Genomic DNA, 17,816 nt, shown 5'->3' on the forward strand with positions numbered 1-17,816 from the left:
TGTTTGTCTCTTCTGACTGTATGTGTGTGATATGTATCACGCAGGACTTATTTCTCCTGATACCAGGTGTGAGGGCACTTAAGGCCTAGCAGATTTAAGCCAAGGTGTCACATTTTTGTCAGCCTGTCTTCACAGCCTGCAGTATCAGTATCTGATCTTTGACAAAGAGCTTCAGCTGCAACTGGACACTGGGAAAATGAGGATCTCAAAATACAGGGAGAAGTCCTGTTCAGATTAATGCACTTTCAGTCTTTGAATTTAGAGCACTTTCCTTCACTGGAAGGGTTGGAAGGATAAGTAAGAATAAGCTTTGTCTTTCCTCCTTCTCCACACCCTTCCTTTCCCCTGTGAGAACTGTGGATGTATCTTCCATGCGAGTCAATGAGCATCCACACTTGACAACAGTTCTTAGCTTGACATTGAGGGACGCACCCTTCCCTGATGATTCCCATTAAGAGTGTTATCCTGAATTTTATGGCAAGCACAGTATTTTGGCACTGCTGTTTCATACTTTCATACTCTTTGCCATACTTGTTGAACTCTTTCTAGGAGCATTTTGAACAGTTGACTAATATGAATTTTTTTTTTTCTTTTCTTTTTTTTTTTTTTCTTCCAGCCTCTCACCAGGGGAAGGAGAATGTTCAATAAAATAATTTGTTTTACTTGGGTGGTTTTGAACTTTCATGCTATGTACTGAAGGGAGAAGGCTGAGAAATATTTCAAAGAAATAGTTATGTAGTTACAGCTAAAAAGAGGTGTGCTGCATTGCATACCACAAAGCCAAGGGACAAAACCTAATTCCGTGGCTATTTGTTCTGATAATTTCTTGAACTCCTAGTTTTTGGGACTACAAACAATGGATGTGAAGTAGAGAAGCCCAAGGAATGCATTGGGGATTAAATCCACTGTACCAATATAAATTAATAAATAAATAACTGATTTATGTGCAGGGCAGCCTGAGAAGTAGAAAGAGATGAAATATGCTAACTGATGAGGTTTGGGGCCTTAAGACTACTTTTTCCTTCTATACTAGCCTACAGTTTTAGCTCTGCAAACCCATTTCCTAAGGCTTTGGAATGACTAAATTTCTATAGGGAAATAGAATGAGACATAGTAGCTGTGTTCTGTGCCTACTGATTACTGTGTTCTATGCCTTGAAGAAGGCCTGAATAATATTTATTCTGCTCTTGTTCTGGTATAAAGCAGAAGGAAATCCTGTAGGTGTAAGGTATTCTTCCATGACTAGGAATGCAATGGTGCCCTCTTGTGTGAAAGAGAAATTTTAAAAGTAATTGAGACCATCAGAAAGTCCTAAAATTAAAATACTACTATGAGAGTGCTCATAATATCCAGGTAATGGTTTTGAGAAAAGTTTATATAAACTATTAGTTTAGCTGTGATCTAGCAGATCTAATTAATTAAAAACAGTATTAGCCTAGGTATGTTCTGCTAATCTTAGTTGTTAGAAGTGTGATTGCTTCCTCTTGTGGGGTAACATTTCCCTAAGCCTAGAAATTTATACCAACCCCCTACATTGCTAACCAGCCAACCAGCTATTGTTGGCCATGTGAAAGTCTTAGGTAAAGTACTGGCTTTGCTAAAGTCAGTGGTGACTTTCTTACTGATTTCAGGAGACCTGGAACTTCCCCTGTAGCGCTTGCTCTGCCCCAGACATCCTGTGTGCAGTGAGGTTTCTCTGTGCTTGTGTTTGCATTTGCAGGTGGCATTTTTAACAGCTTCTGCCATGATTCTCCTGCATCTTTATCTTCTATGGTACTGAAAAGCATGAAGATCTCAACAGTGATGAAATGTGTCCAAGGAAGCCCATGCTCTCTTCATTTAAACATTAAAGGAGCACTGAGTCTAGATGGTAGGAATCAGCTTTGCTACTGAGCCCTTTCTGTTCACTTTGTGTTTACAGCTGTTCAGCCAAAATTTGTTCTATATTGTAATATTTGGGACCAAGCTGTTTTCATGCAATGATATCAGAAAAATGTTTTTGTGAAAGCATTTTACTGCAAAACAGGATGAAATTGTGACCCTTCTCAGGTGAATGAGAACTGAGATAATGAATTCTGCCTTCCAATATAACACACATAACTTGTCCTCTATCAGTGCCCCAAGCACACAGCTGCCCTTTTCTTTCTTGCTCTGGCATCCATGCAGGCACACACAGTAATTCTGTCTGCTCTGATAATCTGGACATGAGTGACTGCCCCAACAGAAGGAGAAACAGTTTAGTCATCTGAAGTTACAGTTCTGCACTAAAATAAAATGAAAGTACACAAACTTCTTGTGCATAGTCTATTTTTACTAAGATCATGCCATTCATGTGCTCCATGTGTTACCGTTTAGACATTTCCTAGCTGCTTCACTTAGAGTTAATAGGTTTATTTTTAAATTTTGCATAATTAAAGCTTCATTTATAGCAATCTGTATTAAATCCTTGTTCCTACTCCCATGTGTGGGTTATATATAATGTCCCTTTTTTAACAGAGATAAAATACATGTTCCTTTCACTTAGAAGGAAAGCTTATGGTATGGTATATTTTAATTTATGTTTTTGTTCTTCTTAAAGATGCTTAAATTATATTTTTGCAATCTGTTCCTAACTCATTTCAGAGAATGTCCGTGGGCTGGAAATATGTTCTTTTTCACTGGACACACAGCAATCTCAGTGCACAAATGTGAGATTCACTAGGAAAAAAAGCAAGATGCTTAATGGAAAGAAGGTAGACTCCTTTTTGGGGGGGAGTAGTGTACCATTTAAATGTTTACAAGCCTTTGGAAAAAAATATCTTTTGTATCTCTCTTATTTTCTTCTTATTGACTTTGTGGAAAACTGCAGTGAAACATATGCTTCAGCATTGCCAGATGAAACTCCACAACAAAATTCCCTTTTATAATGTATACATTCAATTCTCCACCATTTTTGTACTTCTTCCACTTACCTTTTGATAAGGGAAGCTGCCTCTGCAGAGCCTAATTTTCATATCAGTCTTGGTAGCTTTCTTTTTGTGCCCCCCAAATTTTGTGGAAGATTTTCTGACTCCAGTGTCTAGGAAGAACAATGCTACAATGATTTTAAGTGTGTATTACTTCACTCAAGCCATGTCAATGGAGTTTACACACCTAGAAGACAGACAGGTGCCTAAGCACTTGTGCTCATCTGTCCTAAGCCCTTGTAAGGGGCAGTATTTGTTAAGGGAAAGTATTTGTTATTAAAATTTGCAACTGGGGAAAAAGAAAAAAAGAACCACCCTTGACCAACTATTTAAAAGGCATGAATTTTTGCAGTTACTGGTGGATAGCTGTTATTAATCCTATACACAATGTGTTGCTTCATGTGCTTTGTACACCTTACACTGATTGCACAAGGAACAAAGTTCTCCTGAGCTGCAAGTGCAGATTGCACTTGGTGTCACTTGATGATGGAACATCCCTATGGGCAATGCAGGGCCACTAGTCAGCAACCAGTATCTTTTAGAGTAAGGCAAGTTTATAGGCAAGAATCAATAAACATATTTAATGAAATTTTCCTAGTTTCAGTTCAGTGACTAAAATGGTGACATAACACATCTTTTACCCTCCAAATGCCTTGTACCAAATAGGAGAATATCCCACATGAAAACCGATATGGAATTTAATAGTTAACTGATAGCAGTGAGGGAATGACCTGGTAGAACTGGACCTCAGCTTTTGTTTCCTAAATTGCTTTCTGTCTCATTAACAGAAATAACTCATGTTATCGTAATTAATAAATTTTCTGTAGTTGCCTTTAAATATTTAAACAGACTTTTTTTTTTCTATTCTGCAAATGTTTGGGCTTGTAAAATGCCTATAGACTGGGGCTTTTGTATTTTCATGCTTTTAGGATTATTCAATATCTTGTAGATATTTGGATTTCCAAAAGTGAAGCTGATAGCAACATCCTGGATTAGAAATAATGATACTTTTTGAAATCCTTTTATTAAGTTGTATCTGCTTTTACATTCCTAATGCTACCTTATTGACTGCTTAATGCTGCTTGTAAATGTAAATATATCTGAACAAAAAATATTTCTTGCTTAAATATCTTAACCAAAGGTTTTTCTGTGTGGATGCTAGCAAGGGCTGGCAGAGGAATTTTCCTATGAAACTTTTCTTTCTCATGAGAGAGCAGTTAGAGAAATCCAGCTTCTCACAGCTCCTCTGTGAAAGCTTTCATTCTCATGTGAACGGGATGGACAACAGTTTAGAGAATGTAAACCATTTCTACACCTGCAAGTTGTTTTGAGAACTGTGAAAATTATTTTCCTTCTCTAAGAATAATATTTGGAAATGGGTGTCTTACTGCTCAACCTATCACCTTGAGAGGTGGTGGGTCAATAGGGCAATCATGTAATTTCTCTTTTACAAACCGTGCTATAAAAGCTATGGGTGATTAAACGAGGTCGCTTCGGCCACATCATCTGACCTGGACTTATGTCATGATTTCGCTGTTCTCTGGGGATAACAGCAGCATTTCTGTATCTGGAAGTCATGCATGAACTTGATTTTATAAATGTTTTAAACAGGTACAGGTACAATTCAATTGCTTTGAAGTCAATGTAGCACAACACATCTATGTGACCATGAAAACTGTACCACATTACTGTGAAGTCAAGCTGAGTCAGCAGTACTATGTTGAAGGTAGGAAAACATCTTAAATCAGATGTTTTTCAAGAAATATCTCATAAAAGATAAAAACCAAGCCCAACCAAAGAAAAAAAACCCCTCAAAGGCAAAAGCACGTCCAAATCAGGTTCTGGGATACACTGACCCAACTGATGGTAGACTGCATAGGCCAGGACCAGTCTTAGTTTATGTTTCAGTGGGTTTTTTTGTTAGCAAGTAAAGGTCTCGACTTGATGTAAACCCCAGAGTTTGTATGTAAAAGTATGTGGAAAACTGAATTTACACTATGCATTTGTCCCAGTTGCCCTTCTTGTGATTGGCATGTGCTCTTTCTCTGGCTGTAGGTTCAGCCCTGCCTGCTCTCTGTGCCTCCAATGAGCTTCTGCTTCTCTGCATGGGTGGGCCAGGGGTGGCTTCAGAAGCTGAGGAAAGCTTAATAAGAAAGCCTATGAAAATTTGTTTTTACTTTCATTAACTAGCCATTCTATAGCCTGTTTATATGTAACTGGAAAAGATTAGGTAGCATTTTTCCATGTTGTTGGGATGAAGTGATGCCTTTTCTTGGTCTTAAAATCAAGAGTCAAGCACGGTTAGAAGGGGAAAAGGGATTTTACCTCGGTATTTATTTTAAGGATCTTTAGGTGCACCGAAATGCACACCTCAATGCACACCTTCAAAAGATCTGGTATAACATTATAGGTTTTACTAATTAGCATATCTAACAAAGATTCCCCAGTGAGAGGCTTGAATGGGCCCCTCTCCCCAAGGAGCCTTCCCCTGGATGGTTCTATCTTAGTTTACAGAATGTGTTCTGGAGACGACCTTGGGGTCTGGGGCACACTATCTTCTACTTATGAAGCTTCTAAAATGTTTAGTCTCTCAGCTTGACAAACAAGTCCAAGAATGTAGGCAAAAAGCACTAAGAATACAGAAGTTGTAAAAAAGGTATAACAGGGGTACAAAAGAAAAGGCAAAATATCTTCATGGCATCAGAATTGCCTCCAAATTTTTTACAAATTATGCCATGTGCATGCAAAAATTGATTCAGCACCGTGATCCAACCAAAATACAGTGTGGCCAGGGAAGGAAAAAGCAAAAAAATGCCATGACACCCCTTGTTCGATCCCATGCCTGGGATTGTCCTGCTTTCCCTTCTCCAGAGCCCATGGATGGGTGGTTCTTGCCTTTGCCCCCTGGTATGGTGCCATCCCTGCTACATGATTGGACACTTTGGTACAAGTAAAGCATTTTTGTGCTTAAAAAGCCTTTAGTTTTCTTATAAATCCTGATTCACTGTTGATGTATACAAGTACTTTGTGAACAAAGAGTGGGGGGAAACAAGGCCCAGTTTTTTTAATAAAGCCCAGTTTTAAGACACATTGCCAGGGTGAGTGAACAAATGAAAATAGGAAATATTTCTTGGTGGAAAAGAACTTTGTGGGGAAATTAGAGTAATTCTAATACTATGTTATGCAAGGAGGGGTGAAAGCAGCACATGAAAAGTTGTTTTAATGTTCTTAGGAGTTAAGTTTTGGAGATAAAAATACCAGATGTTCTGAAAACGTTGCCTGGCTTCTAATTCTGGTAAGCTCCCTAGGAGCTAGATAGGGTGTTTCTTTCTAAGGCTGGAGTCAGAATAGCAAAAATACAGAATTATTGATAACAGAGAAATGAGCCTGGTAAACAACGGGAGTTGTTTTTTGGGGAAAAAGTAACCAAAATTAATATTACTGCTTAAATTATTGTTAGGTTCTAGGTGAAGAAGTGTGATGTTATATCCTCAATTGCAGCCTTAACTGCTGATGATGTTTCTCAGTAGAAACCCCAGACTGGGGAGATAGCTCCTTAAGGCATATTGTGATATAATCTCTGTGTGTGGGAAGAGTACTTTCCTTTTTTGCTGTTTATCTAAAAGTGAAAGTAAATCTGCCTTTAAAAAGAGGGATGAGAGAGGTTTCCTGTTGGGAATCTATTGGATAATTTGGCAGTTTGTTTACACAGTTATATGAATAAAGCATCACTGACACAAACTCTGGTTTCTACTTTTCAGATTGCAGAAACAGTGATGTGGGAAAATATATTCCAGTTTGTTCAGGTGAGCTGACCTTCTATGCAACTTAGAGCTGTGCGATATTTCTGCTGACCTATACAATGACATGTTTTCATACTTTGATAAGCAGGGAGAAAAAATTATGATTTCCAACTACCACTACTCATAAGTGCCATGTAGTTGATAGGTAATGTTCTGGAAATACATTTCTACGTATTGAAATGGTACACGGTAGTGTTCTGGAAATGTATTTCTATTGAAAATGCTACATGGCAGGTAAAGATTTTGATAGTCTATTTGATTCCTAAAATTTTGGAAATAGATTTGTGTCCTTTTAATGCACTTTGGATTGCTGGTTTTATGTTTTGTCTATAGACAAACCTCATAAATAGACTGAAATTAATTTGCCAAACTGCTGTACTGATTTTGGCATACCCATGAATATATATATAAAAAAATATCCTCTCACATATTGCATTTGTCTGTCATATTCTCTATGTAACAAAATTACAATCTTGGGATAATCAGCCCTTATAGTAGTATTAGCGCGTATATTTCAAATGTTTGTACATAAACTACATAAGATTTCAAGTATTGAGGCTGAGGTGAAATTGGTAGGTGTCTCGGCCTCTCAGTATTACAAGTTCTAAGCTAAATAATGCTGAATGACGATTACATCTCATAAAAAAGAACATGAGGGCTATCAGGTTATAAAAGTAATAATAATTTCAAACATTCTAAGTAAGAATCTATAGATGTTGAGTTTCATCTCCATCAAGTTAAGAAATATATTCTGTGCCTTTTATAAGTAGATAAAATAGAAATAATAAAATTATAAAAAAAATACGTAATAATTTCATGCTTGATTTGTTTTTTCAGCTGGAAAGTTAGATTACAATTTAGACAGGGCAAGGAAAACTGTAACAGTGAATGTATCTAACTTCCCCCGAGATCAAGATTATTACGTTCGCCTCTGCCACAAATGGTTTACCTGTGAAGATGTCGGGGCATTTGCTGTGGTGAGTTAAACTCATGGTGGTTTGGGGAACTGGTGGGGGATGCCTTGCAGGTGCCAATGCTCATTAAGGTCACAGTTATAGGAAATGCCATCTATATCTGTATCATCTATATCATCTATAAAATCTATATCTCTATCATCTATATCTATCTATATCTATCTACATCTATCTATATAATCTATGTTTATACCTATGTATCTATATCTAATCTATCTATAATTTAGCTTTATTAAAAGTAATTTACTGTCTTGGATTTATGACCATCTTTTTCATTTCAGATAAAAGGAAAGGAATCTTTTAAATCTGTTTCTCTGAAATATTCTCAGCTACTCCCTTGTCTTTGCGTTGAGGTAATACAGTCTGGAATTTGGTATATATTTGTGTATCTGATTAAAGAAATTTTATCAGGGATTTGTGCTAAGAAAGGAGGAAACACCTAAAGAAAAAGGTTCTAGACTCAAGTTTTTGACTAAGACTTTTTTCACCTTAGGATTACATAAATGTAAGGAAGAGATTTTTAAGGAAATGCTAATTAAAACATGGCAATCAGAAGAAAATGGGATACAATTTACAATAATTTATGGAATGTGTTGTGTAATATTTTGACTGATTTTTTATAACCAGTGAAAAGACAGAAAATTTAATCTGACTGAATATCAGCAGCATTTGAGATAGTATTGCATGAGAAACTAAAACAGGAATTGAGGAAACTGAGAGTGAGAACAAGATTTGTATGGTAGATAATACCTAGCTGCAGGGCTAACTCAGCAACTCCTTTTGGATGGGCCTCTGCTGGTAGGGAGGTTACTTGAGGACCACACTGAGAGCCATTCTCATTCAAATGTTTTCATCCAATGACATGGGCACAAAACGCGGGAACGTGTAATGGAATTTGCTGGAACACTGTTGGGACATGTAATCAAAATGGAAGAGAGTCAGGGTAATTGGAAGACACTAGAGGTCTCCATTTGTGACATAACTGAAGGATGATGCAGTTTAAGGTATGAAGTACAAGTTCATGCACTTGCTCTAATAAGAAGAATTCTTGCTGTAAGATGCGAGTCCCCATTTAGAAATAACAGTGGAAGAAAAAAGATCTGGGTGAAATAATTGATCACAGGGTGATTAACTAGCTTGCTTCCATAATGTAAGCGTGAACAAAAGTCTAGTGAGTTAGATTATTCCAAGCTAACAGGAAAGTATGGGCAAGGCCTTCTTTGAAATACTGTGAGGAATCCTTGTATCCATATTCAAGAAAGATTAATTCAAAAGGAAGATGTACATAAAAAAAATCTGTACTGATTGGGGAATGAAGAGACTGTTTTACAAAGGACATTCAAAGACCATGTTTCCATTAACCTGGTAAAACACATGGAAAGAGAAGATATGCTTGCTGTGTAAAGGTCATTTATAAGGGTCACTTATAAGGAAAAATAAGATATGTTTAAAAAAAAAGCCATTCTTGCAATGAGATGGAGGGGGATAAACTTCATTCCATTAATATATTCAGGTTAGTTACAAATTTTTCTGATAACCTGAGAAGTGAGATTTTGGAATATCTTTCATACAAAGAATAAAAGGTCCCAAACAAATTTAAAATTATCTTGATAGCATAGAAAGATAGTATGTGAACCTAGTTTCTCACTGAATTTTGGGGTAGATTTACCTTGGGGATTAAGAATCTAAATGTAGATATCCAATACATATTGCTGCATTTGAATTAGGTGTCCAAACTCTTAAAGTCAATGGAGATCTAATTAATGCAGTCAGTTGCTCACCTGACCAAAGGTAGGTGGCCCTTTTGGAATGTGCTGGACTGCACTGTAGATTCCACTGGCTGCACTGGCTGGGTCTTCCCATTACTGTGATAGTAATTTGGGCACTTTAGTCACGCTTAGATGTCTACATTGTGGGACCTAAAATCACATACCTAAATACATAAGCAGAACCCCAAAATCTATTCCAAGCCTAGGAAATTTTTTAATTCCACCCTGGAAATATGAGGTCTCTAGAAAAATATTATTCCTCTCAGTATATATACAGAAAATTCTGCAATAGGATTGCTGAGGAAACAGATGGGAAGTCTAAATAACAGAAACATTTGCACATGAATCTAAATAACTAGGGTATAGCAGCACTCATACACATATAGTTGAAGACTGGGTTAAGTGTTAGTCTTCAGATTTTAAGGATGCATCCTTTACCATTGGCCAGGCCAGGAGATCTGATATTATGGTTATTGAATGTTTTGTTACCCCTAGAAAGTAATGAAACTGTAAGAAACTTAATGAAAATCAAACTGGAAGACTTTCTAAATGAAATTGGGCTAAATATACGACTTAGCAATAGTAGGAATATAGTGTTAGAAGGGATCACCTTAGTTCAATGCCCCTAATGATGAACAATAAAATAAAAATATAGTTCAAAATTTCTTTTAAAAAATGACTTCCAAAGCTTTCTAACAAACATAACATCATTATCTTTGGTGGAAAAATTTTCTGTCACATTCTACCTGAAATGTTAAAAACATATGTGTCTGAGAATCTCTAACTGATGCCTACTTTTTGGCTGTAGGGTTGGCTGGCACTTCCAGATGCAAGGAGGATACAGCTTTGCCCCTTTGAAAATGGTAAGTATTGCGTGATTACTCTTTATGGGAGTGATTTTCAGCAGGTCCATTAGTATGTCACAATTTAATCTACAGTGAAAATCATGTATTGCAAAACTTCAAGGAAGTCATCATATTGGTTTATTTTACTGTGGGTAGATGAAATAACTTACTTTCAGACCAAATGGTTCACCAAGTTTATGCCAACATAAACACTAAGTAACTTTCTAGTCATTTCCCACATTTTCTTAAGTGACACACAAACTGGCCAGAAGGAATGAAAGGTCAGCTTAGAAATGATGTGAGAAGAGGTCTTCCAGGAGATGTTTGAAGAAGGTGTACAGTACCCAACTTAAAGGAGAGAGCAGGGGGTTGAAAAAGGCGGTTAATATGTGAGTTCCATGCTTAATGCGAAATTATTCACACAAATATTCCAGCAATGTCAGAATCTGGTCTGAGATGGCAGCTGAAAAAGAAATTGCCTTATTTACACACACATATGAAAGTAAATGTTTTACCAGGCAAATAGAAAAAAGTGTGGCCTAAAAAGTGTTTTATTGTTTTAAGTCCAAGGTTTTGGTTTAAAGCAGATGTAGAAGTACCAGACTTATTAACAGTGTTGATTCATGTCTAGACATCTTGAATAATGTTTTCCCTCTCTCTTTGTGCACAGATACACAGGTTCTATGGGATAATACTGTTTATAACCCATTGACACAAACCCTTGCTTGGGAGCCAGCCTGTCCTGTCCTTGTCATGGTTAACCTGTGCAGGTTCACCAAGTCGAATGACCATTGTGAAGATATAGAAAACTCTTTCAGAAATTCTCCTGAGAAAGTAAGAGCTATGTGGATTAATTCAAACTGTGAGATTGAAGGCCATCACCAAAGGCGTAATGTGAAGAGCTAGACTTTGGAATAAGAGCAGTTGCAAATTCCTCTCTTCTTCTCAGATACTTAAAACTATTCATAATCACAGTCTGTTCTTGCACACTAATCAAATGATTTATTCAAAATGGTTATTGACTCATTATAAAGAAATAAAAAGTGGACATGACTGGGTAGGTAGTAATGTTTGCTAAATTCTTTGGGGTAAATAAGATCTGCTTTTTATTTATAGTTCATGTCAGATTCCCTTTAAAGTAAGGGAGACAGACACATTGTGAGGACAACTCATCCGTGGATAGGCGTAATATGTTGGAGGGATTTCTCTCTGATGGTACTGCCCTCTTTTTACTGTCACAAGAGTCTATTTTGATTAGATCAGGTTTAGATGGTTAACATTTAGACACTGAAAATGTAAATGAGATGAAGCTAAATCTCTTTAAATATTTCTGGAGACAGCAGTACTTTGGTAGGACACAATTGTTTTGTAATTAAGAACTTTCTGAAGTGCCTTCCTCAACCTGGTCCAGTGTCTTGAAATTGTGGGTGCTGAAATACTGTGTCCCTTAGTTCTTCCAGGACTTATTTTCTCAAGTTGAAAAGGGTTTTCAAATGCATATGTCTTGAATGGCTTAACACTTCAATCTGAAATCTGATGATACTGAATGCTCTGGGTTTTTGAGGTTAATTAGAATTCGTTTCATCTTGAAAAGTAAGTTTCAGGCTTGTCTGATTGTGGAGAGAAGGCAGTAAATTTAAAGTAACAACTGAAAAGGTAAATAAGATTAAATACAAGATATTAATTTTTGAAACTTTTGGATTAATATTATTATTCTGATGACATGATTGGGGAGGGGGTGGGGCTGACTCAAGACTGTAGAATGCTTTTGTGATTAGGAACTCCTGGCCTAGCCTTTAGTGATTGTTCAAATCACTATTTTATGAGTTTCGACAAAGCTTTGATCTTGAAAAAACAGATTAATTTAATTTTACATGTGAGTGATCCCTGTGGGTTTATTCATCTGCTGGTAACAAGTACGACTCATTGCTTGCAGGAGAGAAAAAGAAAACAAAAAGAAAATAAGACTGAAATGAGGTCTGGCTGGTAATGATTGTATCTGTTACCAGAACAGAATCCAACTTTGTTACAGAGTATGAGTGTTTTTCTGTATTTACTCATTGCATTTAATGGCTGAACATTAATATTAATCATAGAATCACAGAGTATCCTGAGTTGGAAGGGACCCACAAAGATCATCAACATTCATGGATAGAAATAATTCCCTTTTTTCCTCATTAATTCTAGGAAGTTTGATATTGAATTTGATCCATTTATTGTACTATAACCCTGAAAACCGTCTCTGTAGTGTGCTGGAAACTACTGCAGATTCCTCAGATAGGGCCAGCTGCCCAGTAAAGCCACACAAGGCCACACACTCTAATACTATGCACATGTACTGACTTAGGCTCAAAAGCTGCATCTCTCCTCTTTAATGAGGCTGGGGCTTTCTCTGTCAGTGACAACACTGACTCCAGGTCTGAGCAGACTCTTACAGAACTATCTTCTGGAACACCACTGTAGATGTACCTGGGGACATATGTTATGTTCTCAAAAAAAGTTACAGGAAGGAAGTGTTTGGCCGTGTATTGTGCTCAGTCACTTGAGCAACAGGGTTTATTTAAGTAGGATCACTTATATGTCTAGTAATTGTTTATATAAGACAAGGCTTTTTGTGGTAAAGCCCCTGGTGGGTAAACAGTTGTTAATCAAGAAAATAATGTTTTGTGGATTGCTTAAGTGGATTTCTAAAATTCAGCCTACATTTCACTGTTCTGAAATAGGGATATGGAAAACTGAAAGATTTCTCAACTGATGGTGGAATAGTTTTGGGTGTATGTTTAAGTGTTCTGCTGAGTTGTTCATGAGTGGCAAATAAGGGATTGAAACAAGATGACTGTGTAATCAGAATTTTGCACAAGCCACCATGGAATCAATTAATTTAGCTCTAATGGGTCAGGCTGACCATAAAAAATACTATATGTTGCAGATAAAAAGAAGAAAATTTTTCAGTAATCCAAAGCAGCAGTTGTTTCTAACTCTTTTATGTGATTAACTGCCTGGGATATTTATGAAGTAAACAAACCAGTTCCCTTCTCAGTAATCAAACCATGAAAATTTTGAGTAATTTATTTTACTAGTGAAATTGATTAACTAGTGAAACTAGTTAATAAAACTAGCTAATGCTGAGTTCTTTGTCTTTCAGCAGGTTAAATATTCTCGTGTGGACACTCACCCAAAACTTTGCATGAAGGTAAAGGGATTTCTTTGTAAAACACATATTAACTGCCCTTTTTCTGTCTCTAAAAAAAATGAGCTGCTGATATTCTTTATGATCAATATTTTGTTTCATAGGTCTGATGAATGGGAACTAAGAATGAAGGAAAAGTGAAAGATTAGATTAGAAGGTGATTGTTTTGAAGTGCAACAGCAATGATAGATAGGACACAGGTCAGATTTTGCCCTTCATTTTTTCTGTTTAAGAAAAGCACAAAAAATTGGTTTTCATCAATGCAAACTCTGAAGAATGTGCTAAACTTAACATATAAAGTTTTTCAAATATTTGAAAATAAAGTGATCAATACAATACATTTAATGGAGTATCTCTTACTAATCTAGTTGAGAAAAAAAAAGCCAAATAAGGCTAACACAGGCATATTATTCTTTTCGATTACTTTTAAGTCAGTGGAACCAGATGTTTCTGTAAAATATACATGATTATAAATATCTGAAGAATCAGGGGATCTAATTTAAGTCAAGGGTTGGAAGATATCATAAAGCAGGAAAGCTGTGAATTAATCTTCTGCAACTTTCTGGAATGTTCTGATCATCACTAGTTGAATATTTTGCCACAGATTGAAATTAAAAATTTGGTTTTCCTAACAGATTTTTCTGCTTTCAGTTTACAACCAAACGAGGATCTTGGATTAAATGTCCATTTGCTCATGGAGAATTTCCAGGTAAATATATGTTCTTAAAATTACATAAAATTATACTATGGAAAATATTTAAATCAGTCACTAGATATGAGCTGTCTCTGTTAAGTGAGAAGTGTTCACAACACTGTAAGTTTTAAGTCAAAGAGATTTGAAAGCTCGTTACTTCTATGAATCCTCAGTAGATCTAGTGTTCATCAGCATAAAAAGTAACTTGTAGGAATCAAAATAATTACTTGCATATCATTTGATAGCATTTAACAAATACAAAAAGATTTATTTTAGGCATAAATTTTAGAATATAGTGTATGGTCCCTTTACATCTAAAAGTAAGTCTTTTCCCCTACTATCAGCCTGGAAAATGAGGACTGCTGCAGTTGCAGAACAAATACAAGTTTTCTTCACGTCCCAAACCAAGGCACAGTTCTCAGTGCTTGTGTGTAACAGGACGCAGATGGCTTCATGTGAATCTCTTGGGATGCACCATTCAGTCTCTGTGGTTTGTATATATTATTTCTTAAGCACTGTAAGACTTTTAAACATACCTAACTTCATTCATTTATTATTCCATTTATTGTTCTGCAGCTTGAATCCATTAATAAATCATGTACATATTGGAACAATTACTGGAACATTTTAAAAGCATGTAGTTCTAATTCTGATCTCACACTGAAGCAAGAAATAAACAAAGATCCTGAAGTCAAATGAGTCACATCAAAGGATGTGACTATTGAGCATATTCTTCTAATGTCATTTTTGTAGTGTGGTATTTGTATTATGTATATAGCAAATGTTACTGTTAGTATTTCATATATGGGTCACTGATATAGCTGACCTGGCAAATCACACATCATGAAATGTAAGACTTGAGGCATCAATCCATGATGAACTCTAAATGTCACAGCTGCCAATACAAACTCAATATGCAAAAAGGGCTAGTTTTCAGCCAAATTATCTTTTTTAGCCAGCTGATTGTGTGGCTACACAACTGCTTCTTCCAGCAAAATGGGGACAGAGTGGGAAAAGATTATGGGAGGATGAGATTTCTGTTTCAGGCAGCAGCTAGTCATGAGAGCCTCATTCCTCTCTCGCAACTGTCTACTTCTCACACATTTTCGGTACATCACTGTGGTTTGCCCTTGCCCATTAACCCTGCCTATCAGTTACCTTGTTGGCCCAAACGGTGGTCTACTGAGACACACATCTGGAAAGTGAGGTCAAACAGCAAAAGAGTGGCCATGGCATTATTTTTCAAGCAGGGGACTATTAGCAGGATATATTCTAGTAACTACTAGGACCACCACGCTGAAAGACATCCCTCTGGTTCAGCAGCCAGCTCCTCAGTAGTCTTATGTCCACTGCTAAATATGTGCTCCTGCTGTCTGCTCCACTGACCAAGTACATGAGGTGTCATATAATGAATTTTGAGAAATTTAAGAAATCTAGATGTTGTGATTTGAATTTTTACTCCTGGCTGTGCCTGTTGACTTCACTATAGGGGGATGTGCTTTTAGAAGATACAAGCATAGCTCCTCCATCTGCCCTCTCTTTAAGATATATTCCAGCTGTACTTATTTGCCACTATATGCAGGGACACAATGCAGCTGTGCCTTCTTCAAGTACTTGTGATACTTCTAGTGAGAAGGGTGCACATACAAGGGGTTAGCTGATAACCAGGGAGCTATGAACAGGGATTTCTTAAACATAATGGGCTGGAGACTGAATGCTGCATTTGTTTTCTAACAATTCAGTTTAGATAGTTATTGCACCTCTGGTGCTGAATGTAAAAGAGCAGCTGTTAAAAGCAGAGTTCTCTCACTCAGCTCAATCTGAGGACATGTGTAAGCGGAAGGTGACATCTTGCTCCTCTAGGAGATCCCAGAGCTGAATAACCATGGGGGAAGGCCTGGGAAAAAACAGCTATCCTAATTAACCCAGACCACAGAGGGCATTGGTGGTAATATCAAGAGTCTGTCCTAATGGGAAAAGCTGTGTGGAAAATGCTGTATTACTGGCAGAGATAGAGATCTGTAAGGTAGAAGAGTTGTTGGTGCTCAGGGAACGTCCAGAAGCACTTCCCTTCAACTGGTCTATTTCACATGAAATCTGTAGAGTTTATACCTGCTGGTTTTAAAGGTTCCCTGTGTGAATTGCTAAGTGAAAGGAGTAACGGTGAAGCACCAATAAATCACAGCTAGATAATGAAGTGTGTGTTTCATGAAGGCACTGATGCATTTAAAATAATGTTTTCTTCCCTGTGGTACAAAGTTGTTATGTCCTCTGCTACTGTGACAGAAGGGGATCCCACATAAATTACATACGGTTCCTTTCTCAACACCTTGCACAGTATACACAAACTTTTCATCAAGACCTAACTCTGTGTTCTCAGAAACCAATGTTGATCCCTAACTACTAATTCCTCATCAGTCATGTTTGAAAAAGAATATATTCACCTAATTTTCCCCAAATTACTTTATGAGTTTGCCACTCTGAAGAGAGTGGTATAGGATTCATAGCTATTGGTGGAGTAACAAACATTATTTTGAGGACAAACCATAATCAATTAAATATTAAATGTCAAGCCAGTCATTTAGGACAATTTTACCCTGAGGCTCAGCTTGTTCTCAGCATACAATGGGATGGGATGTCCAGAAGAACTGTAAAGACAGGGTCATTCCTTCAACTCGTACACCAGGGAAAAGAAATGAAGATGGTGTGAGGAAGCAAACATGGTGTGAGCTGCCACACTGGGGGGAGAGTGTCCTCCTTATGAAGCCCATAAAATGCAGTATCATTAGCCCTCTTCCTGTGCTGCCACACTGTGCTTGGCAGAACTACACCAGCTGCTTATGGTCATTGAGATCTGGGGTTATCTTCTGAAAATAAATAACCTTTCATTAATTTTCTAACACAGCAGAACATGTAGCAATATTGGCAACCAAACCAAAGAGCTGGAGAGACACAGTATGTTTTCATTGTTCCGGGGTATGGAAAATAGTATGTTTCAATTTCTTTTTTTTCTTCATTAGGGAGATTCTGTTTCAATCCCTATGTCACGGGAAATGTGTGGCTCAACAATTTGCATTCAGGTATGTGTCTTGCTTTTGCCAAGTACCCTGTACAAAATAAACTAATAAACAAATCATTAAAAAACCAAGCAAACCAGCAGGTACTCTCACTGCTTTCTCCTCTCAGCTAAATCTGATTACTGTGCAAATCGAGTTGGCAAAGAGCATTATTTATAACTTGGTGTGCTGCCACCACCTTGCTTTGAGATGACATTAATTAACTGAGAAGTTGCTCTCCGTGATCTTGCTCCTCTGTCAGTGGTAGATAAAAGGCTACCACCAGGATATTGCTAATTCTGTCTTTATATGTTCCTCCACAAAAAAAATTTCCAAGCTATCAAAAGATCCAAGTAAATAATAGATGAATTTTCAAAAATTGACATTGGCTAGAAAAGGTGAGGCATATAGCAAACAGCACAGCACATGCATGGTATCCTAGAATTAGCGCTCATGAAAGTAGAACTGAGCAAATTATTTCTAATATTTCTGCACACTATTTCCATAGCTGAACTTTATTAAGACATTTTACTCACAGAA

At 36.9% G+C, this 17,816-nt stretch overlaps 1 protein-coding gene across 10 annotated transcripts in view; it reads left to right on the plus strand.

The window, feature by feature from the left end:
- Positions 1-17,816, plus strand: part of IL17REL (interleukin 17 receptor E like) — a 47,204-nt gene that overhangs the window by 24,800 nt on the left and 4,588 nt on the right. For 8 of the 10 annotated variants that reach the window (XR_004239834.1, XR_004239833.1, XR_004239835.1 and 5 more), the window contains 12 exons: positions 1,721-1,870; positions 2,623-2,732; positions 4,557-4,671; positions 6,707-6,751; positions 7,586-7,725; positions 8,004-8,075; positions 10,300-10,354; positions 11,007-11,170; positions 13,482-13,529; positions 14,178-14,235; positions 14,565-14,710; positions 17,241-17,300. Coding sequence is in view for 7 of the 10 variants with exons in the window: in XM_032107436.1 (XP_031963327.1) it covers positions 1,721-1,870; positions 2,623-2,732; positions 4,557-4,671; positions 6,707-6,751; positions 7,586-7,725; positions 8,004-8,075; positions 10,300-10,354; positions 11,007-11,170; positions 13,482-13,529; positions 14,178-14,235; positions 14,565-14,710; positions 17,241-17,300 (1,163 nt within the window). In the remaining 3 variants the exon portion in view is untranslated. The remainder of the gene's footprint in view (positions 1-1,720; positions 1,871-2,622; positions 2,733-4,556; positions 4,672-6,706; positions 6,752-7,585; positions 7,726-8,003; positions 8,076-10,299; positions 10,355-11,006; positions 11,171-13,481; positions 13,530-14,177; positions 14,236-14,564; positions 14,711-17,240; positions 17,301-17,816) is intronic. The other 2 variants (XM_032107431.1, XM_032107433.1) reach the window with 2 other exon arrangements.

This window comes from Corvus moneduloides, chromosome 4 (assembly GCF_009650955.1).
Source record: "Corvus moneduloides isolate bCorMon1 chromosome 4, bCorMon1.pri, whole genome shotgun sequence".
In the NCBI taxonomy this organism is placed as follows: Eukaryota; Metazoa; Chordata; class Aves; order Passeriformes; family Corvidae; genus Corvus; species Corvus moneduloides.